The 27,510-nt window shown below is 43.8% G+C and overlaps 1 protein-coding gene and 1 pseudogene across 5 annotated transcripts; both read right to left on the bottom strand.

Moving 5' to 3' along the window:
* Positions 1 to 894: 894 nt before the first annotated feature.
* Positions 895 to 15,402, bottom strand: TCL1A (T cell leukemia/lymphoma 1A). Of its 4 annotated transcripts, none has more exons than XM_033191435.1 (4): positions 15,153 to 15,402; positions 13,469 to 13,639; positions 12,995 to 13,052; positions 895 to 1,136 (listed from the first exon to the last, which is right to left on the bottom strand). In XM_033191435.1, the coding sequence occupies exons 1-3, from the start codon at positions 15,270 to 15,272 to the stop codon at positions 13,005 to 13,007; spliced, it is 339 nt and encodes a 112-aa protein (XP_033047326.1). In that variant the 5' UTR covers positions 15,273 to 15,402; the 3' UTR covers positions 895 to 1,136; positions 12,995 to 13,004. The 4 variants fall into 4 exon arrangements, 3 of the variants coding, with proteins under 3 accessions (XP_033047326.1, XP_033047324.1, XP_033047325.1); XM_033191433.1 differs by having other exon boundaries at positions 15,081 to 15,381; XM_033191434.1 differs by lacking the exon at positions 895 to 1,136 and adding an exon at positions 11,361 to 12,111 and having other exon boundaries at positions 15,081 to 15,381.
* A 6,384-nt stretch (positions 15,403 to 21,786) lies between these two features.
* Positions 21,787 to 22,959, bottom strand: LOC117071451 (annotated as a pseudogene). Its single transcript, XR_004432303.1, has one exon. The product of XR_004432303.1 is annotated as a mortality factor 4-like protein 1 (transcript).
* Between the last annotated feature and the right edge of the window lie 4,551 nt (positions 22,960 to 27,510).

Below are 27,510 nucleotides of genomic sequence, written 5' to 3'. Positions count from 1 at the left end.
CCACAGTGTTGGCACAGTTAAAGGGAGGCCCTGTGAACAGGGGCTGGGGTGAGCACTGCAGGCTGGCATGGTACCTTCTGCTGAGAAGCTTATGTTGATCTGGCAGCCTGGTCTTTCAGGAACCCTCTTCCCCTAGCCTGCCTTCCCTCCCACTGGCCTGAGTCGGGGGTATGCAGGAGAGGGTGTGTCATGCAGCATGCATCCCAGTCCACAGAGAAGGATTTCATGATGACACCAGTCAAGAGTTAGGAAAGGTTTTTTTTGTTTTTTTGTTTTTTTCTTTGAGACGGAGTCTCGCTCTGTGGCCCAGGCTGGAGTACAGTGGGTGATGGCGGCTCACTGCAAGCTCTGCCTCCTGGGTTCACGCCATTCTCCTGCCTCAGCCTCCCGAGTAGCTGGGGACTACAGGTGGCCACCACCACGCCTGGCTAATTTTTTTGTATTTTTAGTAGAGACGGGGTTTCACTGTGTTAGCCAGGATGGTCTTGATTTCCTGACCTCGTGATCCGCCTGCCTTGGCCTCCCAAAGTGCTGGGATTACAGGCGTGAGCTACTGTGCCTGGCCTAGGGAAGGTTTTTATTGTTAAATGGGAAATTTACAGAGCCAGAGAGGGAAGGAGGCATTGTTTACCTACCCACAGAAACGTGCCCCCAGAAAGGAGCGGGCTCTGCTGGACACACAGTGGGTGTCTGCATCCAGGAGAGAGAATTCAGTCCCTTAGCTGCCGCCTTATAGGGCAGGCTGGGCACAAGTGCAAGGATGAAGGCTGCACAGACTTCCTGGCTACCAGGTGGGTGGGGCCTGGGAATGCTCCGTCCAGTGCCTGGACATTTGGGGTCTATGTGTAATTGTAATAGGTTTGTTGTCAAATGTCCTCATATCCCAACACTGGGTTGCAGCAGAGAAAGCAGGTTAATGGTAGGGTCACCGAAGGAGGGGATAGGAGGAAACCTCAAATCCATCTCCCAGAGAAGTTTGGATTAGGAATGGGCCGAAGTGTGGAGATTATTGATTGGTTGAAAAGTGCAGGATGACATCGTGGGACAGGGAGATGAAGCAGCTGTATTCTCATGCTGATCTGGTCCTCTGTGGGAGTCTTCAAACTGGTTGCTGGAATTTAGACTCTGAAAAACATCTTAAGTGATTTATTCTAATGTCAGAGATCCTGTCTATAGGAATAAAGGGGATACAAATAAATTATTAAACAGTCTTATAATCCTAAAGTCAGAAATCCTATCTGTAGAAACATCAGGTATGCAAATGGTCACCATCTAGAGTGCTACGTGACTTTCAGCAACAAGAAAGTGGGGCTAAGTGCAGCCTGATCAATGCTTAATTATGACTATTTCTGTCCAGAACCCAGCATGCAAACTGCAAGGGGGAAAGTTTCCTATGGGAAGTTTCAGGCTCCCAGGATGACGGAAGGAAGCCATCAGTTCCATGGGAAGCAGAGCTTGGGTGCTGCTTCTTCCTTGGGAAATAGGCCCTCATCCCTGCCACCTAGGACACCTCTGCTCCTTGACCTTAGAGCGCCATTAGTCCTGTAGCATTGGGAGGGGCCCCCAGCCCAGGCTGGTCCCCAGGGAAGCACACTTTGGGATATGCTGCCCCTCCTGGGCGCCATCCTGCACTTGCTGGTGGTCTGTGTGCTCTCCTGGCCTCACTGCTGAGGTCTGCAGCAGAACAAAGCATGTTCTGTGCCTGGTGACTCCCAGGGCCTGGGTCACTTGGCTTCACCTGGGATCCTACTGCTTGTTCTGCCCCAGCTGTTTGCTGTGACCCCTTTCCAGCTGCCATCTGGCTGGTCTACGCCCAAGCCTCTGCTGAGGTCAGCCCTGGCACTTGGCATCAGTGCTGGATGGGGCATGGCGGTGCCCCACAGAAGATGCACTCCAGAGAACCTCTCACCCCAGCTCACCATAGTGATATAGGAGTTAAAAAGGAATTATTTAGGCAGATAGCAAGGGCATGGGAGTCGTCAGTAAGGCTTTTCTTCTTTTTTATTTTGTTGAAATGGAATTTCGCTCTTGTTGCCCAGGCTGGAGTGTGATGGCGCGATCTCGGCCCACCACAACCTCCTCCTCCTGGGTTCAAGTGATTCTACCTCAGCTTCCCAAGTAGTTGGGATTTCAGGCATGTGCCACCACGCCCAGCTAATTTTTTGTATTTTTAGTAGGGACGGGGTTTCTCCATGTTGGCCAGGCTGGTCTTGAACTCCTGGCCTCAGGTGATCTCCTGACAAAGTACTGGAATTACAGGCATGAGCCACTGTGCCCAGCCTAGCCTTTTCTTTTTAATGAAAGCAGCCCCAAATCATTTTCTAATAGCAGCCTGCAAGCCGGGAGCTTGCACGGGTGAATGCTGGCAGGAACTAAGGACTAGACATGTGCAAGGTAGCAGACTTTTCTGTCAGCCACATGTACTGTAAGGAGCAGACAAGATGGGGCCAATCAACTGGGAAGCCCATTTGCGTAAGATCGTGCGGGGTACCCGACCAGCCTTCCCCTCACAAAACTAATGTGTGAGTCCTATATGAATCGAATACCACCTCCTCAACTGGGTCATGAAACTCGGAGCATTCACCACCAACTGTCTTTTTTCCACTTGGAGACCCCTTCCTATATACAGGAAGCTGTTTCTCTTTCTCCCCTCTTCTACCTATTAGACCTCTGCTCTTAAACTCCTCATGTGTCTGTGTCGTATAAGGAACTCCAGGGTATATACCCCAGACAAAGTAGCCCCTTCAGTAGTGGACTCTTTTGCATTGCCTGGGCCCAGAGGCTCTGGCCCAGGCTCCTTTTGCTGTTAAGTTTCTGTAACATTGTGATACATTAAGAAATACAGATTTGGTCTCCATCCTCAGATCCTAGCATAGAGCTCCTGAAACCTCTGGAATTTTCTAAGTGATAGGAGTGAGAGGAGCATCTTTTGTTCTTCATAATAAACCCCCTTCAACCTACCATGTGATTACAGGATTGGAACTTCTAGTCCCACCCTTCTGACCTCCAGGAAATACAAAAATAACAACAGTGTTTCCAAGCATTGGGAAGGGGAGAAGAGAGAAGGTAGAGGTAAAGTACATAGGTTTTCCTGTGGAAAGACGTCCAGAAAATACAGTTGAAAGATCAAGTCACAGAGCTAGGAACATATGATTTAAAGGAAAAACTAGAAGAAATAAGACTCATAAGAAAACTAACCAAAATTGGCAGCAGGAGATACGGACAGGAGGAGAGAGGAAGCACAAGGATACTATTTCCTCATCCCTCACAGAGGACAGTTGGGAGAGGTCACAGAACAATCAACAGAACGGCCACATAAAAGCTCTAAAGGGCTGGGCGCGGTGGCTCACGCCTGTAATCCCAACACTTCGGGAGGCTGAGGCCAGTGGATCATTGGAGGTCAGGAGTTTGAGACCAGCCTGGCCCACACGGTGAAACCCCATCTCTACTAAAAATACAAAAATTAACCGGGTGGTTGTAGTGCATGCCTGTAATCCCAGTTACTCAGGAGGCTGAGGCAGCGGAATTGCTTGAGCCTGGGAGGTGGAAATTGCAGTGAGGGGAGATCACGCCCCTGCACTACAGTCTGGGTGATAGAGTGAGACCCTGTCTCAAAAAAAATAACAAAACCTCTACAAGTGCAATGCAGACCTTCTGAATTATATAAGAAAAACAACCTTTCCAGAATATATTTGAACCAATAAGAGAATTCAACAAGTGTTTATACATTTAACATGTAACACCCAACAGTTTTCTACTATATAGACACAAGTCAGAAAAAAAAAAAATAGGTGATCACATGTAAAATACTTATAGGAAGCAAATTTTAAAATTCTGAAGGACAGTAAAGAAGTCTTGAATAAACCTAAAAATCTTAAAATAGTAATGTAAATTGAACAATTTACCTCTGTGCCTCAGTTTCCTCATCTGTAAAACAGGGACAATAAAAATAGCCATCTCATGGGCTGTTGTACAGATGAACATATTGGGTTAAGTAAGCATTTGTAAAGCTCTTAGTGGTACATAGGGCTATGGAAAAGTGTTCCCTAAATCAATCGGAGGCTTCGTTATCGCAAAGATATAATATCTCCCTAAGCCTATTTATGAATGTAATGCAATCACAACAAAGAACTTAAGAGTTTTGTACCTGGACAATATGAACCTCAAATTGATATGGAGAATTTAAGATGTAAGAAAAGCTGGGAAAAATCTGAACGAGGAGAGCTATGAAGGCGCACTAGGGTTAGCAGCCACCAACAAGCAACCCAAAGCTGCAGCAACTAACCCTGGTGGTGCTCACGTAGGTGCAGGCCTCAGAGCAGTGAAAATGGAACAGAGGCTGAGAGAGAACTGAAAATACAAGTGGAAATTTAGCACATGAATGAAGGCTGGTAGAACTGCCACTTGGGCATAACGATTATTTTATGCTAATGGCTCTTGATAAAGAACAGATGCACGAAGAGCACTCTGCCTTCTCCTTTCTCTTCCTGAAAGCAAAAGAGAAACCTCCATGTGGAAGATGTCCTCCCTCTATCAGAATGAAAGTAACACGTCACTGGAGCTGAGAGTTGAGGCTGAGAGAATTCTGTATAAACTAACATCATAAATGAACCTTTCTCCTTCAGCCACAAGGAACTCCCCTAGCCCAAGGCCCCTTGCCTGGTCACATTTTCACCATATACTACTCTTTGTCCAAAATTAGTGTTTAACTCTGTTTCTTTGTGTCTTTGTTTTCCTATGAGGGCTCCTGTGTCACAGAAAACTTATATTAAATCAATACGCTTTTCTCCTATGAATCTGTTTTACGTCCATTGAATTCTCTAGCCCAGCCGAAAATGCTAAGAGGGTACCAGTGAACTTTTGCCTTGCTTACACAATCAAGGTGGCATTTCAATGCACTGCCAAAGGATACATTAGTCACTAAACAGTGTCATGACACCTGGCTAGCCATTTACCTAAAAAAGTTGGAGCACTGCTTCATTTCTCATATAAAAGTAAATTCCAGATAGATTAATGACTTAAACAAAGGAAACGACAAAAAGACAAAAACATGAAGGAAATTTGTTATTGTGGAGCAGATAAGTCCTTATTAAGAAAAACTTGGGCCGGGCGCGGTGGCTCACGCCTGTAATACCAGCACTTTGGAAGGCTGAGGCAGGTGGATCATGAGGTCAGGAGAGTGAGACCATCCTGGCCAACATGGTGAAACCGTGTCTCTACTAAAAATACAAAAAATTAGCCGGGCGTCGTGGCGGGCGCCTGTAGTCCCAGCTACTCGGGAGGCTGAAGCAGGAGAATCGCTTGAACCCGGGAGGCGGAGGTTGTAGTGAGCCGAGATTGCACCACTGCACTCCAGCCTGGAGACAGAGCAAGACTCAGTCTCAAAAAAAAAAAAAAAGAAAAACCTAAACCCAGAATACACAAAAGAAAAGCAATATATATGACGACAATGTTAAAAAATAAAACATTTCTGCCTAGCAGAAACAACAACAAAATAAAGTACAAAACAATGTAACCATGGCAAAAACACAGATAAACACTGACACAAAGGACTTGTTTCCTGAATATCTAAATTCTTTATGGCTGTTTCCACACTTCATTCATCCCTCACCAGCTTAGATTCTGTGCTCCAAAAACTCCTTCACACACGGGAGACCGTCTGCCCCACTCTTCTGTATCACTTGCCAGGTGAAATGGCACATTTGGTGGAACCCACTTTGCCTTCTTATTTTCTAAACCTGACAGATAAATACTGATAGACAAAATACTCATAAAAACAGGCTGACAATTTCCACTTTGAATTCCTGCCTGCAAACCTCAAAAGGCCAGATCTGCTCAGCAATTCTATCAAGTTTCTCTAGTAAGCTGGTTTCCCCTGGATCAGAGATAGCTGTGTCAGTCCATCTGTTCTACTTGGCTGAAAAAGACCTCAAATGGGGAATTCCCAGAGGGGCCTTGCCTGAAGGGTCCACACAAAGCTCTTCTGCCTTCCTGATCACTCTGCTCTGTTTCTTTCCATCATGGGACTTCCCTCTGTACTAGAATGCATACCCCCTGCACCTAGCTCAGGGCCAAAGATTGAGTTGAATAAACAAATACCAGAAGGGAAAAACAGGGTAGATTCTGGCAACATCCAGACCACACCACTTACTAACTTGGGGCAAGTAACTTCTAGTCTCGGAGCCTGTTTCTTCACCAAGAACTTGGGGGTAACAAGAGTACGTACTTCTTCGTAAGGCCTAAAGGAGATAATCTGTGTTAATCACACATCACACTAGCTAGTCCACTGGGATCACTTTTTGGACCAACTGCCTTTCTCTTTTTTTTTTAGCTTTCCTTCTTTATTAAATTCCCTTAAGCATTACTCATATTATAATTCAAGTTTAAGACAGGACAAATCTCACAAAGTATTTATGGTAAGTTCTCTTCTTCTTATAAATGAACCCATAAAAAAGTATCCCCTAATTCCTCTAGTTTTTCCAACCTCTAAAATTGAAAAAAAGTTATTCTGGTATACTAAAACCAGAACCAAGTTTCCTCAACATCTTCAGTTAAACTACCTTTAATTCCTCAATCAAGGCATACCACACAATGTTATCTACACTTTACAGTAAAGGATTCTGAGTGACTGGTGTTTTTTGCTTAGTGTAACCATTACACAACAGTATGTACTTGTCACCCCTGGCCTCCTAAAAAAAAAAAAAAAATCCGGAATTTATTATCTTGACCTTAGGTGCCAAATGAGGTTGGCCAGGCTTTCTCCTGGGGTAAGATCGTAGATGGTTAGGAGTGAATAAAACCCCAGCTTCGTGATTCTGTATGACATCACACACTTTCAGCCTAGCATTGCCAACTACTGGGCACATTACCCTAAGCTTCTTGTAACAAAGGTGGTGATGTTCATTTAAAAAATATCAAGAAACAGATTAATAAAATTCAGAATATGGTATGTACAAATCCATCTTTACGAAAGGATTTTCTAGAAATTCAAGGAGAAAAATGCATAATATACATATTTTACTGTTTTCCTTATATATACAAAGACCTTTGTTATAAGTAATTACTAAGCTAATGATACAGTTTTACTTCAAGTTTAGTTTTTCCTATTGTGACATTAGCATCTGACTACATTCATTCTGAGATAGCCTGAAGCAAACGTAGGTGGGGGTGCCTGTCACCCTGTTGAACAGTTGCCAAAGAAAGTAGAGATGTTGAAAAAAGGCAGTTGTAACTTTGAGCAAAAATCGACCTAATTATTTATGATTATATGTCATATTTTTTAAGGTGAGCATCTCAAGCCAACTGTTTGATTTTTTAATAATACAGCAAATTGTGTTATTCTTGCAACATTCTTGATCTCTTTAGTTGCAGACCAGTAGTAATTCTTCCCTCCTGCTTAAATTATATGAATAAAAATGAAAGGACAGGCCGGGCATGGTGGCTCATGCCTGTAATCCCGCCGAGGTGGGCAGATCACAAGGTCAGGAGATTGAGACCATCCTGGCTAACACGGTGAAACCCCGTCTCTACTAAAAATACAAAAAAAATTAGCCAGGCACGGTGGCGGGCGCCTGTAGTCCCAGCTACTCGGGAGACTGAGGCAGGAGAATGGTGTGAACCCGGGAGGTGGAGCTTGCAGTGAGCCGAGATCGCGCCACTGCACTCCAGCCTGGGTGACAGAGCGAGACTCTGTCTCAGGAAAAAAAAAAACACCCTTAACAAAATGCTAGCAAACCAAATCCAACAGCATATAAAAAGGATTATACACTAGGACCCATTAAAATTCATCTCAGAAATGCAAAATGGTTCAACATACCAAAAAAAATGAGTGTATCACACCATATCAGTACAATAAAGGACAAACACCAACATTCCAATAGATGATCATCTCAACAGATGCAGAAAAAAACATTTGACAAAATCTAACATCCCTGCATGAAAAAAACACTCAATAAACCAAGAATAGAAGGGAACTTCCTCAATGTGATAAAGGACATTTACGAAGAAGCCATAGCTAATATCAGACTTAATGGTGAAAGATGAAGATTTCTAAGATCAGGACCAAGGCAAGGATGTCCACTCTCACGCTTTCTTTCTTTCTTTTTTTTTTTTTTCCCCGAGACAGAGTCTTGCTCTGTCGCCCAGGATGGAGTGCAGTGGTATGATTTCAGCTCACTGCAACCTCTGCCTCCTGAGTTCAAGCAATTCTCTGGCCTCAGCCTCCCATGTAGCTGGGACTAGAGGCACCTGCCACCACACTGGGATAATTTTTGTGTTTTTAGCAGAGACGGGGGTTTCACCATGTTGGCCAGGCTGGTCTTGAACTCCTGACCTTAGGTGATCCACCCATCTCGGCCTCCCAAAGTGCTGGGATTACAGGCATGAGCCACTGTGCCTGGCCCACTCTCACTATTCAACACAGTTCTAGAGGTTCTAGCCAGGGTAATTAGGCAAGAAGACAAAAGAAAAATCATCCAGATTGGAACAGAGTAAGTAAAATAAATATCACATCATACTTGTGAGGATGGCCGTTATCAAAAAACCAGAAAACAACAAATGCTGGTGAGGCTGTGGCAAACCCTTGTGCACAGTTGGTAGGAACGTAAAATGTTGTAACTGTTACGGAAAACAGTATGGAGACTCTTCAAAAAATTAAAAATAGAACTACCATATGGCTCAGCAATCCAACTTACGGGTATTCATCCGAAAGAATTAGGAAACAGAATCTTGAATTGATATTTGCATGCCCACATTCATTTCAGCACCATACTTAATAGCGAAGAGGTAAAAACCACCTCCTATCCACTGGTGGATGAATGAAGGAGGAAATGGTGGTGCATACATACAATGAAACTTTATGCAGCCTTAGAAAAGAAGGAAGTCCTGCCATATGGATGAGCCTTGAGGACATCACGCTAGGTGAAATTAATCAGTCACAGAAGGACAAATACTGCATGATTCCTACTTAGATGAGGAAGCTAAAGTTGTAAAACTCCTAGAAGCAGAAAGAAGGGTAGTGGTTTCCAGGAACTGGGGAAGAGGAGGCGATGAAGAGTTGCTCTTTGGAGGGCATAGAGTTTTAGTCATGCAAGATGAAAAAGTTCTAGAGATCTACTGTACAACAATGTTCATATAATAAACAATACTATACTGTACACTTAGAAGTCTGTTATGAGGGCAGATTTCATGTTAGTTTTTTTGTTTGCACTTTTTTGTTGTTTGAGAGAGGGTCTTGCTTTGTCACCCAGGCTGGGGTGTAGTGGCAGGAACACAGCTCACTGTAGCCTTGACTTCCCGGGCTCAAGCAATCCTCCTGCCTCAGCCCCACAAGTAGCTGGCACTAATGGTACATACCACCCTGCCAGGTTAATTAGATTTTTTAAATCATAATAAAAAAAGTCAAGTTAGGAATCAATTTAACAAAAGAAATGCAAAACCTATACTCTGAAAACTGCAACATGTTATTGAAATAAATTAAAGAAAATATAAATAAATATGTATGCAATAAAATATGTAGAGGGAGGCTGGGCACAGTGGCTCACGCCTGTAATCCCAGCACTTTGTGAGGCCAAGGTGAGTGGATCACCTGAGGTCAAGAGTTGGAGACCAGCCTGACCAACATGGTGAAACCCTGTCTCTACTAAAAATACAAAAAAAATTAGCCGGGCGTGGTGGTGGGTGCCTGTAGTCCCAGGTACTTGGGAGGCTGAGGTGGGAAAATCGCTTGAACCTGGGAGGTGGAGGTTGCAGTGAGCCAGGATTGCGCCACTGCACTCCAGCCTGGGCAACAACAGTGAAACTCCATCTCTCTCTCTCTCTATATATATATAAATATATATGTGGAAAATTATGAGGTATTTAGAATGCATTGGCAAAACAACTTTGTGTTTCCAGCCAAAACCCTAGAGTCAGTCTGGTGGAAAACTGAGATTCTGCATTGCATTTAGTTAATTTATTGGGGTCATTTATTCTTACAAAACAGCATTTCTTTTAGTAAGAAGTAATCCTTTTGCTATGTTTTTAATTTCCACAGCAAATCAAATCTGCACAGCGCTTGCCATCCCCTCTTCCTGAGAATCTAGCTCCCTCTTTTTCAAGGCCCAATCTTAAATACCACATCCACAGACAGGAATTTCCTTACCAGCCAATCGAACTCCCTACACTCTGTTACCCTGTTCTATGTTCTTCTGGGATTTCGCACCTTCTTTTTATCTTTCCCCAGAACTAAGGCTGCATGAGAGTAGGGCCTTCGCCTTGCTTGTCCTTGCTACGTCCCAGTTCCTGACACTGTTCATGGTGATGGTCAAATATTTGGTCAACAAAAGAATCTGGCGCAAAAGCTTTCCTCTTCCTGGGTCCTCGCATTCCTATTCCTAAAATGAGGGGGCTGCCTGATCGCCCATGGCCCCCCTGCTCTGCCTTTCCATGTTTTGGCCCTGCTGAGAGGCATCTGTACAGTAATTGCTCCCATAGACCAAACTCCATTGCTGCCATGGGCTGTGCAGGGTGACTGGGTTACAGGAGACACAAACCCTGGCACATTGGGCATCAAGTGTTTCTTCTCTGTCTAGTGCTGGTTAAGAAACCTGGGTTCAGAGACTGTAAAGCGGGAGAAGCAGTGTTTTTCTTATACAATTCTGTTAAAACAACTGCAGTTATACATCCCGCTGAATCCTCAGAAGAACCCTCTAAGATCATCTGTGACAAGAAAGCTGTGGACTAGAGATACATGGAAATGGGAGGGCCAGGATTCGACACAGGATGGATTCCCTTCTCTGGAAGGCATCGCCTGGTAATATTTGAGGTCCAGCTACTGTCTATGGAGATACAGGAGGGGCGGGGGGGCCTTGAGAAGGGAGCAAGAGGACAGGGCATGGGGTGGGATCTGCTGTGACTGCAGGTCATGGGAGGTGGGGAAGGGAGTCTGCTTGGGGCCTGAGTGGTCAGGGACAGTTTCAGGCAGGAGGGGCTTCTGCTGGTATTGTGAACAGAGAGGACAGAAGTATCCGTGCAAGGACAGAGCCTGGTGAATGCCTGGGCGAGGAGAAGGCAGCGCTGGTTGGAGCCGAGGGCACATGGGAATGAAGAGGGTGAGGAGGCAGGACCAGATAGAGGCAGGAGGGGCTCCTGAATACCAGGCATTGCCGACGTTTTTGAGATTGCTTACTCCAGTGGTTCTCAACATAGGCCTCCAAGAACACTGGGGTTTTAAGCATTGGATTACATGGAAAAAAAATTGTAGTCCCTTATCTCCAAAGTAAAATAAATAAATCCATGAGTATTTTTTATTTGGTGGCTGCCTATTCTAACTTCTCTTCACCAGAATCTAAGTCAAGGATAGAAGCTGATTCAGCATGAAGTTAGATAAACTATCTTGCATTTAATCAATCATTACAAAAAGTATTCTTGACACATACAACCTCATATAACACCCAGGTGTGTGACCATCTATAAAAGGGGGGAAACCCAACCTCTATCCCTTATCCACGTGGGCAAGCCAAGGGTTCTGAGGGTTCGTCCACAGGGCTCGCTGGCCTGGCCTCCTGCTGCGTCCTGGGCTGTGGACCACTGACGCAAAGGCTTCTGAGTCCTGAGCACAGACAAGGGCTCCTTTCAGGCCTTTTCTTGAGCTGCACCTGAACCTGTGTTCAGGCAGGGTTTGCAGGCAAAGCACCATGTAAGACCACTGGTCCAGGGTCTCAGAGGCCCTGCTCAGGTGAATCGGCTGTGTTCTCACAAGTTCATGGAGCTGAGTGAGTGTGCAACATGAAACAGTAGTGCTGTGAGGGACAGCAGGGGCGGAAAGAGGCTGAAAACCATCAGCCAGCTGAGAAAAGCTGAGGCACAGGTAAAGGTGGGCACCTGGAAGAAGCTCTGCCAAATGGAGTCCTCCCTGGCAGGAGTGGTAGTGCTGAGGGGAGCAGAGTGGGCTACGGGCAGGTCCAGCAGGCCCTGGGGAGAGCTCATCCTCTGTCCGTTCCCTCCCAGACCCCAGCGTGGTGGAGGAGAAGACACAGGCATCGTAAACGAAGGTGAACAGAAACACAACACCCCCATTGTAGGCTGGCCAGGCTCAGGCCCTGGGGCGAAAGGAGACAGGTGCTGCGAGACCTGGGAAAGGACAAGAGAAGACAGAGTCAAGGGTGAAGGAAAGGACCAGGCAGTGGCGAGCAAGTCTAAGTGGGAAGCCTCGTGGTCAGGGATGGCCCCCAGAGGCCTTCTGAGCCAAGGCAAATTCTGAACAGGGCAGAAGGCTTGTGGTCAGAATACGGTTTTGACACCTGGCTCTGCAATCTGAAGATGTCACTCACTGTACTTCTCAAAACTCATTTTGGAGTTTTGTAATCTTACTTCCTCAAAACTCAATAACATACCTAATATCTGGCTCAGTTATATTATCAAGCACCAGTGCTTATTTAATAAAGCAATGGTAAGGCTGGGCATGGTGGCTCAAGCCTGTAATCCCAGCACTTTGGGAGGCTGAGGTGGGCAGATCATGAGGTCAGAAGATCAAGACCATTCTGGCTAACATGGTGAAACCCCGCCTCTACTAAAAAAAAAAATTAGCCGGGCGTGGTGGCGGGCACCTGTAGTCCCAGCTACTCGGAAGGCTGAGGCGGGAGAATGGTGTGAACCCAGGAGGCAGAGCTTACAGTGAGCTGAGATTGCACCACTGTACTCTAGCCTGGGCAACAGAGCGAGACTCCGTCTCAGAAAAAAAAGGCAATAGGAAATGAAAGTGCTGGCTGAAACTTGGGAAGTACTGTATAGATATGAGCAGCTGCGATAAAGGGGGCTGCCTACAAAGCCCTTGGCTCCCCAAGTGGTAAGGGAGAGACACGGGTGCCTCCAGGAAGACTCTCCCATCCCTGGGAACCCTGAGATGGCAGCAGTCGGGGAGGGGTTAGCACTGCCTTCATGGAAAAGGGGTGCTCTTTCCTTCTGGTACAGCCACTGTGGACTAAGGGGTCAAGCCGCAGTCAGTGGAGCTCACCGTGCCACAGTCAGTCATCTGGCAGCAGCTCGAGAAGCATGTCCTCCACGCTGTCAATCTGAGAGGCAGAGAGACAGGGAAGGCATTGATCAGCCAGAGCCCTCCACTCCCTCCGTTCCTCACTCCTGCACCTTCCCCTAGCTGGAAACAGCAGGTAGGAACCCAAGTGTGAATTTCAGGGGCTCTGGGAGACTGCTCCTCCTCCCACCAGCCTTCAGCCTGTGGCTGCTCACCAAGGATGTCTTCCTGCGGCCAGCTGGGGGGCTGGGAGGAAGGGGAGGTAGGGTTCTGTTAGATACCTCAGAGGATCTATCTTCTCTCTGGGAAAGTCCTTTAGAAATCCTCAGTTGTACATTTCCCCCAATTTTTGATGCTTTTGGGACTGGGATGGAGGGAAGATAAACCACTAAGGCCAGACACGGAGGAAGGGAAACCCAAGATCACCCGATAGATCCCTGGGAGAAACACACTCGCCTTGATGTGGTACACTAAGCGCCAGAAACTGGAGTCTGAGGATCGGTATCGTCCATCAGGGTAGAGCTGCCACAAGATAGGCAGCAAGCTTGGGCCTATCTGGCTGGGGGTCATAGGAGTCCCCAGGAGGATGTCTTCCTGACGCAAGAGCACCCGTAACCTATCCTCTATCTGAGGAGAAGAAAAGAACAGGGCATACTTTCAGGTTCCGCTTGCCAGGGCTCCTCCAGGCACAGAAAACCAGAGTCCTTCCTGCCAGCCACCCACCCATCTGGGCAGGGGTCCGAGTATGAAATGACAGTCATCACTGTTCATGCTCCTCTCAAGGACTCTGGCTGGGCCAGACATGCACATGTGTCTAGCCACCCAGACAGGGCCATGAAAAGCACGCTTTTTTTCTGGCGGGTTGCAGGGGCTCACACTTGTAATTCCAGTGCTTTGGAAGGCTGAGGCAGGAGGATCGCTTGAGGCCAGAAGTTTAAGATCAGCCTGGGTGACAGAGCGAGACCCTGTCTCTACAGGGAAAAAAAAAAAAAAGAAGAAAGAAAAAGAATACTGGCCTTTTCAATGATGTGAGGCAAAATCTGTCCCACAGTTTGCTAGTGGGTTTTTGTGTGGCATTTATCATTACATGAGAAACTATCTGGTTTGTGGTTTTGGTGTCACGTTGAAGAAGAGATTTCTCAACCAGAGATTTAAAAAAAGAAATTCACTGAATCTGCACATTATTTCTTCAAATTTTGATTTTAAAAAAGTAAATGTTTAACTTGATTATTAAAGTAAAAACATACTTAAAAAATTGAAGTGCCAATAAAAAAGCAAATTTTGGTGGTGGTTAAGAGCCTAGAATTCCAACCCCATTACCTACTAGCAGTGCTACCTTGGACAAATGTACATTTTTGTGCCTCCGTTTCCCATCTGAAGAGACACAGTTAACACTCAATAACTTTTGATTGTTTGCTACTGGACATACATGTTCTAATTTGTTTTAATTTTTATGCTTTCTTCAGTCTATGTTTGTAAAGAGTTTGAACATTTTTTGACTCTTTTTCATTGAGTAAATCCAAATACTTGTAAAAGAGTTATATATTTCTTTAACAAAAACTTCACATGGACTAAGGACCCATCTTAAGGCATCACACATAAAACAAAGTCAATATTGATTCAATACCAGCGCTTACACTACGACATCCCTTGTTCAATTTGTTTTCTAAATAAAGCACAGAGGTCATGGAAAATACTTCACACTCTAGGGCAGTGGTGGCTATGCCTGGTTGAGGTGCTCTTTTGAGCTGTTGAGGGTTCTTTTTAAAATACAGATTTCTGGGACCCACCTAAGATGATTCCGATAATCGGCCATATGGATAAGTCACTTAGAGATACCCATTTTTAAGGATTAGGACCCCGAAGCCCAGAAAAGGGTGCTGTAGTCAACATTATAGTCACACTCCACAGGCACTGGGTCCCCTCCTTTGGCCGACATTCTTTTGCGGTTTTCCCACCCTTTTCCCCTGCCTGGAGAACTCCTATTCATCCTCCAGAGCCCGGCTCAAAGTGGCTTCATCTGTGGGGATCCTCCCTGCCCCACAGTGGGTGCTCCTCAAGGCCTCACCCTTCCTAGGGCATCCCAAACTCCCGGGGGCTGCCCCTGCTGCCTCGCCATCCGCTCCAGAGCTGGCTGTACCTCAATGGTTAAGGGCAGCCAGGCGCGCTGCTTCTCGTCCAAATACACGAACTTGTCCCAGGCCCACAGGCGGTCTGGGTGGTCGGTGACTTCCTCCCCACGTAACGGGCACTCGGCCATGGCGCCCTAGGGTCGCCTAAGAAGCAAGAGCCAGAGCCTCTCGAGGCTGCTCGCTGGTCCCTGGGATGTGGGGCCGACGCTTTATATCCGGGCAGCATGCGGCCGCCACCAAGCGGCGGGGCGGGAGGACGGCCTTGGGGCGGGCCCCTGGGTCGGGAGGAAGACCTTGGGGCGGGGCGTAAGGGAGGATGGGGCGGGGTTTGTGGGGGTCTTGGTGGCAAGGGAGGGTCCCACGCAGGCGCTACGTCCCGGCCTGACTTGCTCTCTGGAACGGTGGCAGCGCCTGGGAACGGAGACCTAGCCCTAGCTGACCCGCGGCTTCCTCGAGGCCCCAGCCAGCAGCGACCCCGACCGCCGCCCTCCGCTGCTGCTGGAGAGCCAGCCGGGGTGACCTTGGCCCTTTCTTCTTCTGGGAGACGCCGCCGCTTCCCTCGGCTGCCGGACCGGGACTATGGGCCTCTGCTGGGAACTCACAGTCTACACCAGGATGCCCAGAGCCAGGACCCACTTCTCATCTTCTGGGATCAGAAGAGACCCACGCGGGCCTGAGTTAGGCCTCGGCTTTCCCGGGTTCCCTGGATCTCCTCCAGCCTGTGCCTTTGAGTGTCAGAGTCCATTTCTTGGCAAAGGACAACTCCTGACGCACCGTCTTTCATACACAAAGCCTGCGTTTTCCACAAGTCTGATGATGCTGTGGACATCCAATAGCTATTACAAAACGGAGAAACATGGGTTTTTCCCCTTGGGCTTTGAATTTAGTAGTGAAAGCATAGTTCAAAATGAACACTTAAAAAGAAACCCCTCCTTCCACCCTTAAATCAATGGATTTGAAAAGTCCTTGGTTTATATTATCAAAACCACCCCTCTGTAAATTACAAGCAATAAGGAAAACAATTTCACTTTATTTTGCAGTAATGCATTCCCACTAAGGCAATTAAGAAAGTCATGCACAATGAAAAACATGTGAAACCAGCTCCAACCTGGTTCAAACATCACCATGGGATGGAGTTTGGTGTCCCACCTTCTAGCTCTTTCCCGGTTCTCTGACGAGGCACTAAGAAAATAATATGTGATCCTTTGAAATATCACAAAAGTGGAAATTAAGAGATCTGATGAGGACATCTGATTCACCTGACAGCTGGATCGCTGCCTCTTTGCCTATCCAGACAGCCTAATTCCCAAGATGGGGCTGAGGTGGCCTAAGGTAGTCGAGATATTATGGGATTTACCAGGAATACAACATAGAAGAGAAAAGTCAAGGGCAGTTGCGGGTGGAGTGAGAGCCCTTAAGCTCAGCAAACCTCTTTTCCACTGTAGCCCTTAGTGGTGTTAATATTTAATATGCAAACTTATAGGTTTCAGGCTGATTTTCCTTTGAATGGCTCTTGACTCCAGACCCAGATAGCCACAGAGCACGATGAAAAGCTTGCTAATAAGCTCTGTTGGGGAGGTCTCAGCCCAGGCCAGAGCTTTGAGGTGAGAAATAACAAGTCCAGTTTAAATAGTGCTGCTGGGACAGACTTTTGTGGCCAGGGAAGGGATACCCAGGAGCCAGTGTGGCCACTGACCCAGCCACATCAATGGCCCTAGGACCCAGAATGCTACAAACAATGGAGCAAGAATCAGATCCGTGTGTCTGGTAAGCAGAATGTTCTGGGAATATAATTCCTTTTTCCTTCTTTTGTAAGAACAATTTATTTCTTCAGTTTTGCATGAGGGCTTCTTAATATTGAGCAGGAATATATATCATTATTGTGTGGGATTTGGAAAATTATTTGAGAAAGGGTTCCAATAAATGAAAATGAATTAAGGATGACCATGGAGTTCATTGGGCAACTTATAGAGGTTTTGTTTTGTTTTGTTTTTGTTTTTTTGAGACGGAGTCTTGCTCTGTCGCCCAGGCTGGAGTGCAGTGGCTGGATCTCAGCTCACTGCAAGCTCCGCCTCCCGAGTTTACACCATTCTCCTGCCTCAGCCTCCAGAGTAGCTGGGACTACAGGCGCCCGCCACCTCGCCCGGCTAGTTTTTTGTATTTTTAGTAGAGATGGGGTTTCACCATGTTAGCCAGGATGGTCTCGATCTCCTAACCTCGTGATCCGCCCGTCTCGGCCTCGCAAAGTGCTGGGATTACAGGCTTGAGCCACCGCGCCCGGCCCTTATAGAGGTTTTTTAAGTGAACAGTCCACAAGAGGGGAAACAGTAGCTATTGCATAGTCTCAGAGCTGTCTCTGAGCCTCCGTGGCATGTTATCTGCCCCATCCAAGGGCTATAAAGGCCATAAGCCTAGCTTTAGAATTTTATGTTCCTTTCTGAGTCTTTATTAGTCTGATTTCCCTATGTTTCACACAGAAAGCTACAGGAAGCAATCATTTTGACAGAATCCTTAATGGATGCGTTCACGTCCTGATTTAGATCTAGTTTCGCTTTTACTACGGTCACCTGTGAACTAGGCCAATCCTTTGCTAACTTGGCCTCAGAGCCATAGTTTTGTAATGAATGGGCCAAACTGCCTGCTCTCTAAGCCTGTTACTAACTCAGTAGGCCCCAATCCTCCCATAACATTGCCTAGTGGGAGGAGGGAATCGTTAAGAAAAGAGATGGACAAAATATATGATGTTAGTTCAGGAAAGCCTACAGTTTTGGGCACAGTGGTTCTGGATCAAGGACCCCAGTGGAATTCATGAAAGCCATTCTTCTTGTTTGGGTTCCAAAGAAGGGGTTGAGGGGCCATCAGGATGACCTTGACTCAAAGTGTGGTCCCTGGACCAGCTGCAATAGCATCATCTGGAGCTCATAAAAATGATAGAATCTGGAGCCTCCCCTAAGGCCTAGTGAGTCAGAATCTGTATTGGAACAAGAGCCCCAGGTGATTCATGGGCATGGTAAGTGTTGGGCTACATGGAGGGAGGGTCAAGAGGGAGAGATAGGGGGTGTCTGATTCAACACACCAGTGCCCTCTAGATTTCTCCAACTATGACACAGGACTTATATTGATGTTTATGTATCATTTAGTTCCAGGCTATCTTATTTTCTGTCAAAATCACCTCTAATATATAGAATGTTTTCCTCTTAAAAGAAAATCCTGTAAGCAAGGTCATCCTAACCAACCCTGGGGTCTTTGATTGTCAATGATTATAGCAAGCTGTAAAGAGCCTATTTAGAGGCTACTCAGGTGTTTAGGCCTCTGGGCCCTATGATGACTGACCCTAAACCACTGAGAATCACCTGGGAAGCGTTAATAAAACACCTGTGCCTGGATCCCACTCCAAACCAATTAGATCAGAATCTCTGAGATTGAGGCTTGAGAAAAGTAGGTGATTCTAACATGCAGGCAGGGTTGAGTACAATTTCTCTAAGACCTGAGTGATTGTTTTGATGTGTGCACAGATTTATAAATCTAAGTAACTATGAAAATGTCAAAGCTATTCTTTCTACCATCAATTCTCATTGTAAACTTCACCCCAACTCCATATTTTACTTCTTTCCCTTTGCCCTACTTTGCTGCTTCCAATCCTTTGTGGTCAGGGATCTGTAGCCCTAAGTTTACTGGAATCATAAAGGTTTGAGATCTTGCTAATGTGTAAATCACAGATTCTGTGATATATATGTAGCTGTTAAGGCATCCATGCCTGGAGTGTTTCATTTGTTTGTTTTTTGAGACAGAGTTTCCCTCTTGTTGCCCAGGCTGGAAAGCAGTGGCGCTATCTTGGCTCACTGCAACCTCCATCTCCTGGGTTCAAGCGATTCTCCTGCCTCAGCCTCCTGAGTAGCTGGGATTACAGGCATGCACCACCATGCCTGTCTAATTTTGTACTTTTAGTAGAGACGGGGTTTCTCCATGTTGGTCAAGCTGGTGTCGAACTCCTGACCTCAGGTGATCATCCCACCTCGACCTCCCAAAGTTCTGGGATTATAGGCATGAGCCACCGCGCCCAACCTGTTTTTTGTTTGTTTATTTTTTTATTTATATGTCTGGCCATAGTTTAAATAATTAAGGCTGCTAATCAAGTGAGTTGAGGGTAAAAAAGATGTTGTAGCCTTTACTCCTAAGGGATGAAATGGTATCTCTAAATTAATGGAGAATCTGAGACAAGGATATTTCAACTAGAAATTAGGAACTGATCCTACTCTGCCCACTACATAGCTATCTTCTCTCTCTTTAAACTTAACAGTTCTAAGAAACTTAAAGCTTCTCCAACTTTAAGGTGCATATGGAGATTTTATTTAAATACAGATTATAATTTGGTAGGGTCGAGGCGATTCTCCAGATTCTGAATTTGTAACCTATTCATATCCTTGGAGTTGAGGCAGGTACTGATGGTCTATAAATCACCTCTGGGTAGCAAGGGCCTATACTAACCCCCATACTACCCTTGACACCCACACAAAACACAAATGGAAAACACAACTCACAACCGCTACTCAAAATGCACCGAATAGTTGATTCTGCCAAGCTAGTGAGTAAGCAAGATGTGATAGAATTGCACTGGACACTTTGAGCTACAGCTGTGGCTCCCATTTGCCAGAGGCAAGCTGAAGTTGACCTACATTTGTGTTGGAAACATTTCTCCATCCTGGGATTACTCCACACCTTGGATGTTACTGTCCTACTCATGCTATGATGCCTACAGCTTTGTTTTTGTTTTTCCGTTTTGTTCAAAAATGCTTTAGCTATTCAGATCTTTTGTGGGAATTTCAAGATTATTTTTTCTGTGAATGTGAAAGTGTTGTTGAAATTTTGGTAGGGATTGCGTTGAATATGTAGGTTGCTTTGAGTGGGATGAACATTTTAATAATTTTAATTCCTTCAATCTATGAACAGGAGAGATTGTTCCATTTTTTTGTGTCTTCTTCAGTTTATGTCATGGGTATTTTGTAGTTTTCAGTGTTCAGATCTGTCACTTCATTGGTTACATTTATTCCTAAGTGTTTTTTTTACTTTTTATAGCTATTGTGAATGGGATTTTTAAAATTTCTTTTTCACATAGCTCATTGTTAGTGTATAGAAACGTTACTGATTTTTGGCCGGGCGCGGTGGCTCAAGCCTGTAATCCCAGCACTTTGGGAGGCCGAGACGGGCGGATCACGAGGTCAGGAGATCGAGACCATCCTGGCTAATACGGTGAAACCCCGTCTCTACTAAAAATACAAAAACTAGCCGGGCGAGGTGGTGGGCGCCTGTAGTCCCAGCTGCTTGGGAGGCTGAGGCAGGAGAATGGCGGAAACCCAGGAGGCGGAGCTTGCAGTGAGCTGAGATCTGGCCACTGTACTCCAGTCCGGGCGACAGAGCGAGACTCCGCCTCAAAAAAAAAAAAAAAAAAAAAAAAAAAGAAACGTTACTGATTTTTGTATGTTGGTTTTTGTATCCTGCGATTTTACTGAATTCATTTATCAGTTCTAACAGCTTTTGGATGGAATCTTTAGGAGTTTACTATACATATAAGATCATGTCCTCTACAAACAGAGACAATTTAACTTCTTCCTTTTCATTTGGATGCGTTTTATTTCTTTCTTTTACCTGTTGCTCTGATTAGGATTTCCAGTTCTGTGCTGATTAGAAGTAGTGAGAGTGAACGTCCTTCTCTTGTTCCTGATCTTAGAGAAAAAGCCTTAAACTTTTCACCATTCAGTATGACATTAGTTGTGGACTTGTCAAATATGACCTTCATTGTATTGAGGTACATTCCTTCTAGGCCTAATTTGTCGAGAGTTTTTACCTTGAAAGGATATTCAATTATGTCAAATGCCTTTTCTGCATCTATTAAGATGATCATATGGTTTTTGTCCTTCATTCTGTTAATGTGATATGTTACTTTTATTGGTTTGTGTACATTGAACCATCCTTGTATCCCTGAGATAAAGATCATTTGATAATGATGAGTGATCCTTTTAATGTGCTGTTGAATTCAGTTTGCTAGTATTTTGTTGAGGATTTTTACATCTATATTCATCAGGGATATTGGCCTGTAATATATATATATATATTTTTGAAATTTAAAGAAAAAATTTATTGAAGATCTGAAAAACAATTCCTAAAAGATTGACTTTTCCAGAAAACTAACTACACAATGCATTGCGTCTATCATGTTAAAACGTGCATTAGACACAAATACAAAAACCATGAAACAAGCCACCATTCTTCAACAATTTGAGCAAAGATAAAATGCCTAAGTAACAACATGGATGACTTGCAAATGATGGGCTCTTTAAGCACCATTGAAAAAAAAAAAAGGCCGGGCGCGGTGGCTCAAGCCTGTAATCCTAGCACTTTGGGAGGCCGAGACGGGCGGATCACGAGGTCAGGAGATCGAGACCATCCTGACTAACACGGTGAAACCCCGTCTCTACTAAAAACTACAAAAAACTAGCCGGGCGAGGTGGCGGCGCCTGTAGTCCCAGCTACTCGGGAGGCTGAGGCAGGAGAATGGCGTGAACCCGGAGGCGGAGCTTGCAGTGAGCTGAGATCCGGCCACAGCACTCCAGCCTGGGTGACAGCGCGAGACTCCGTCTCAAAAAAAAAAAAAAAAAAAAAAAAAAGGAGCACAAATGGATGAGTGTGGTCAGTTATATACACTGAATTGAACCTTTGGCCCTAGGAATCAGAGCATTTTGTCATATAGCATTAACACGTATTATAAAAGTATGTAGTGTCAAAGGAATAGAACCACCAGCATTCAAAAGCAGCTTTGTCAACTAGGTAATAAAACACTCTACAGCATATCCCTCTGTTGTCCATCATTGAAAACACTGGCAGCAAATTTGAAATGAAAAAAGAAAAAAAAAAAGAAAAAAGGACCTATTACCCCTTTTATTTTCTCTGTTTAAAAATCAAACAGAAAACAAACATCAATTGTTATACACGAACATCTTCAAAGCCCATCATTTGTACAAGAGATAGACTAAGAACAAAAATGTGTTTACGGAGATCCAAACATAAGGGAGTGAGAGTGCCTCTCACACAGCTTTCCGATGGTACTCAGGAGGAGCCACTTCATAATCTCTGGCATTAAACAAAGTTTCAGAATTCTTTGCCAGGTACTTTAGGAAATCGTGAAGATAATTGAGTAATAAAGCAAGGCTCTTCTCATCCAGAGATGTATAGGCCAACATTGCTCCAATTCGTACAAATAATCTGAGGAGATATGGTGCTCCATACACCTGGGACATGGGTGCATCAGGATGATCTGCAAGAATTTCGGCATACTGTGGTCTCTCAAATTTGTAGAGTAGCTGGCTGCCCAACATTACGTTGAAGTATTCTTTTGTCCCTGCCACAACTTCATTAACTGCATACTCCTTATTATCTGTGTTTCCACGAGATTTCTTGTAATTTGCGTAATCCTCAAGAATGGAATCCACATTCTTCTTGGCAGGAAGATAAAAGAGCTGTTTTTGCCTGGTAATTAAGTCCCAGTCATCAACAAGCCACAGTTTTAGCTCTTCAGGAATCTTTAACTTCAACTCTGTTCATGAATGTTTCCTCATTTTCAACAGTAGGATCTACCTGGGCCCTTTCCTTCTGAGGAGGCTGAGGGGTCTCACTGGTACTGCCACCATCTCCATTTCCAGGTGTTTTCTGTTTGTTCTTTTTTGTTTTCACTTCAACATTTTTCTGTTGCAGACCAGATGTCTTCTTTCCTGGGGCAGCCCCTCTCATATTCCCCTCTGCATACTGCTCCTGACTGGCTTTTTGAAGTTCTCGCTGTTTCTGCAAATTGGTGTCCACGTATTTGGGTACTCTGCTCTCTGGAACCCACTCATCCCAATTTTTATTCCAACCACTGTAATGTAAAAAGTATTTCACTTGTTTGTCCTTTATGGCAACCTTTACACACTTTGCCTCATAAAGAAGAGGCCCATGAAAGCACAGCACTCACTCACCCTCCTGGAATTTCTGTAATACATTTTTTTCTTGCAGTGTCCTTGTCTGACTTTAGTATCAGGGTAATGCTGGCCTTATTCAATAAATGTGGAAGTATTCCTTCCTCTGCAAGTTTTTGGAGCACTTGGGAAGGGTTGGTATTAGTACTTTAACTGTTTGGTAGAATTCAGCAGTGAAGGATCAGGTTATGAGGCTTTTCTTTGATGGGAGACTTTTTATTACTGATTCAATATTCTCACTTTTTATGCTCTGTTCAGATTTTCTATTTCTTCATGATTTAGTCTTCCTAGGTTATATATATCTAGGAGTTCATCCATTTCTTCTAGTTGATCCAATTTGTTGGCACATCATTGTTCATAGCCGGCTCTTATGAACCTTTATATTCTGTGGTATCAGTTGTAATGTTTCATCTTTCATTTCTGCTTTTGTTTATTTGGGTCTTCTCTTTTTTTAGTCTAACTAAAGCTCTGTTGATTTTGCTCTTTTCAAAACATCAACTCCTAGTTTCTTTGATCTTTTCTACTGTTTTTCTAGTACATTTCATTTATTTCTGCTCTGATCTTTATTATTTCCTTTCTTGTGCTAATTTGAACCTTAATTTGTTCTCTTTTTCTAGTTTGTGGAGGTATGATGGTAGGTTGTCTATTTAAGATCCTCCTTTTTTGATGTAGGCATTTATTGCTATAAACTTCCATCTTAGAACTGCTTTTGCTACATCTCATATGTTTTGGCATGTTGTGTTTCCACTTTTATTTGTTTCAAAATATTTTTAAATTTTCCTTGTAATTTCTTCTTCAATCACTAGTTGTTTAGGAGCATGTTGTTTAATTTCCACATACTTGTAAATTTTCAAAATTCCTCCTATTGATTTCCAATTTCATGCCATTGTGATTGGAAAAGATACCTGATGTGATTTCAGTTTTCTTAAATTTGTTAACACTTGTTTTGTGGCCTAACATATAATCTATCTTGTAGAAGGTTCTCTGTGCTCTTGAGAATATATTCTGCTTATGTTGTGTAGAATGTTCTGTATATGTCTATTAGGTCCATTTGTCTAAAGTGTAGCTCAAGTTCAATATTTCTGTATTGACTTTCTGTCTGGATGATCTGTCCATTGTTGAAAGTGGAGGTATTAAGTTCCCTTACTGTTATTGTATTGCAGTCTATGTCTCTCTTCAGGTCTATTAATATTTGCATTATATATTTAGATGCTCTGAGGTTGAGGGTATATATATTTGTAATTATTTTATCATCTTGATGAATTGACTCCTTTATCATTATATAATGACCTTTGTCTCTTTTTATAGGTTTTAACTTAGTCTCTTTTTTTATGTAGTCAATGTTCTCCTGAATTAAAGTCTATTTTATCTGATGTAAATATAGCTATCTCTGCTCTCTTTTGGTTTCCATTTGTATGAAATATCTTTTTTCATCCCTCCACTTTCAATTTATGTGTGTTCTTAAAGGCAAAGTGAGTCTCTTGTAGGTAGCATGTAGTTGAGTCTGTTTTTTTTCCTTTTTTTAAATCAATTCAGCCACTTTTTTTATTAGAGAATTTAATCCATTGACATTCAAGGTAATTATTAATAGGTAAGGACTTACTACTGTAATTTTGCTCATTGTTTACTGTTTATTTTGTAGATCCTTTCTTCCTTTCTTGCTCACTTGCTGTTTTCCTTTGTGATTAGATGGTTTTCTCTAGTGGCATGCTTTGATTCTTTACTTTTTATCTTTTCTGTATCTACTATAGATTTTTGCTTTGTGGTTACCATAGGCTTACATAAAACATCAAATAGTTACAATGGGCTATTTTAAGCTGATAACAACTTAACCTTGATCACAAAAACCTCTACGCTTTTACTCCAGTGCCCCTCCAACTACATTTTATATGTTTGTGTAATAATTTACATCTTTTTATATTGTGTATCCCTTAACAAATCGTTGTAGTTGTTACTCTTTTTAATAGTTTGGTCTTTTCACCCCCCTCCCCTGCTTTTTTTTTGAGATGGAGTTTCACTCTTGTCACCCAGGCTGGAGTGCAATGGCATGATCTTGGCTCACTGCAACCTCCACCTCCTGGGTTCAAGTGATTCCTGCCTCAGCCTCCTGAGTAGCTGGGATACAAGTGTGTGCCACTAAATGCAGCTAATTTTTGTATTTTTAGTAGAGATGGGGTTTCACCAGGTTGTCCAGGCTGGTCTCAAACTCCTGACCTCAGGCGATCCACCCACCTTGGCCTCCCAAAGTGCTGGGATTACAGGCGTGAGCCTCCATGCCCAGCCTTAACCTTCATACTAAAGGTATAAGGGATTTGCACACTACCATTTCAGTATTAGGGTATTGTGAATTTGACTGTACTTACTTTTACCAGTGAATTTTATACTTTTATATGTTTTCATGTTACTTGTTAACATCCTTTTCTTTCAGGTTAAAGAATTCCCTTTAGCATTTCTTGTAAGGTATGTCCAGTGGTGACAAACTCACTCAGCTTTTCTTTTCTGGGAAGTCTTTATCATTTCCTAAAGGACAGCTTTGTCAGGTAAAGTATTATTGGTTTGCAGGGAATTTTTCCCTTCAGCATGTTGACTATGTCATCCCACTCTCTCCTGGCCTGTAAGGTTTCTTTTTTTTTTGAGGCGGAGTCTCGCTCTGTCTCCCGGACTGGAGTGCAGTGGCCGGATCTCAGCTCACTGCAAGCTCCGCCTCCCAGGTTTACACCATTCTCCTGCCTCAGCCTCCCGAGTAGCTGGGACTACAGGCGCCCGCCACCTCGCCCAGCTAGTTTTTGTATTTTTAGTAGAGACGGGGTTTCACCGTATTAGCCAGGATGGTCTCGATCTCCTGACCTCGTGATCCACCCGTCTCGGCCTCCCAAAGTGCTGGGATTACAGGCTTGAGCCACCGCGCCCGGCCAAGGTTTCTTCTGAGAAATCCACTGCCAGCCTTGTTAGAGCCCTCTTATATGTGATATGCTTCTTTTTTCTTACTGCTTTCAGGATCCTCTCTTTGTCTTGGATTTTTGACAGTTTGATCATAATATGGCTTGGTGCAGTCTTATTTGGATTGAATTTGATTGGAGACTTTTGACTTCCCTATACCTCAATATTTATATCTTTCCCCAGATTTGGGAAATTTCTAACTTTTATTTATTTGTTTATTTATTTTCTTTGGTGCCCCTTATGCCCCAGGAAGCTTTTATTTTTTTAGATAAGCTTTCTGGTTTTTGTTGTTGTTGTTGTTGTTGTTGTTCTCTTCTGCTTCTTGGTCATCCATAATTTAAATATTTGTTCTCCTGATGCTGCCCCATACATTCTTTAAGCTTTCTTCATTTTTAAAGTTTTTTCTTTTTTCTCCTCTGACTTATACTTTCATATAACCTATCTTTGAATTCACAGATTCTTCTTTTGCTTTATTAATTCTGCTGTTGATGCTCTCTGTTGCGCTTCGCATTACATTCACCAAATTCTTAACTCCATAATTTTTATTTTTGCATATGATTTCAATCTCTATTTATTTTATATATGATTTTGATCTATTTTGTTCATTTATGTTTCTCTGATTTAATTGAATTATTTTTCTGTATTTTTATTGAAATTCTTTGAGCTTCCTTATAACAATTATTTTGAATTCTTTGTCAGGCAATTTATATATCTCCATTTCTTTTGGGTCAGCTACTGGGAGATTATTGGTTTTTTGTTTGTTTTATGGCGTGGCATACTTCGGATATTTGTCTCCTCTAAATCTTATGTTAAAATGTAATCTCCAATTTTCAAGGTGGGGCCCGGAGGTATTTGGATCACAGGGAGAGATCACTCATGAATGGCTTGGTGGCCTTCCCACAGTAATGAGTAAAGAACTATAGAGTAAGTTCTTGCTCTATTAGTTCATGTGATATCTGGTTGTTAAAGAGTCTGGGACCTCCCCACAATCTCTTGCTTCCTCTCACCATGTGACATGCCCCTTTACCTTCTACCATGAGTAATAGCTTCCTGAGGCCTCACCAGAAGCAGATGCTGATGTCATGCTTCTTGTACAGTCTACAGAACCATAAACCAAAATAAACTTCTTTTCTTTATAAATTACCTAGCCTCAGACATTCCTTTATAACAATGCAAAATGGACTAATACAGAAACATTAGTACTGGGTAGTGAGGTATTGCTATAAAGATACCTGAAAATGTGCAAGTGGCTTTGGAACTGGGTAACAGGCAGAGAATGAAGGAGTTTGGAGGGCTCAGAAGAAGACAGGAAGATACAGGAAACTTTGGAACTTATTAGAGACTGGTTAAGTGGTTGTGACCAAAATGCAGACAGAAGTATGGACCGTAAAGGCTAGGCTGACAAGGTCTCAGATGG

Source organism: Trachypithecus francoisi, unplaced genomic scaffold (genome assembly GCF_009764315.1).
Source record: "Trachypithecus francoisi isolate TF-2019V2 unplaced genomic scaffold, Tfra_2.0 Lachesis_group3, whole genome shotgun sequence".
NCBI classification, from domain to species: domain Eukaryota; kingdom Metazoa; phylum Chordata; class Mammalia; order Primates; family Cercopithecidae; genus Trachypithecus; species Trachypithecus francoisi.
Note: the sequence above shows the minus strand (reverse complement) of the source record. Positions and strands in the feature narration are given on the sequence as shown.

Coding starts and splice junctions, on each gene's coding strand:
- TCL1A (XM_033191433.1), bottom strand. CDS start 15,272: ATGGCCGAGTGCCCGTTACGTGGGGAGGAAGTCACCGACCACCCAGAC. Junction 13,640..15,080: donor TTTGGGATGCCCTAGGAAGG/GTGAGGCCTTGA, acceptor TCTTCTCCTCAG/ATAGAGGATAGGTTACGGGT. Junction 13,053..13,468: donor GCTTAGTGTACCACATCAAG/GCGAGTGTGTTT, acceptor TCTGCCTCTCAG/ATTGACAGCGTGGAGGACAT.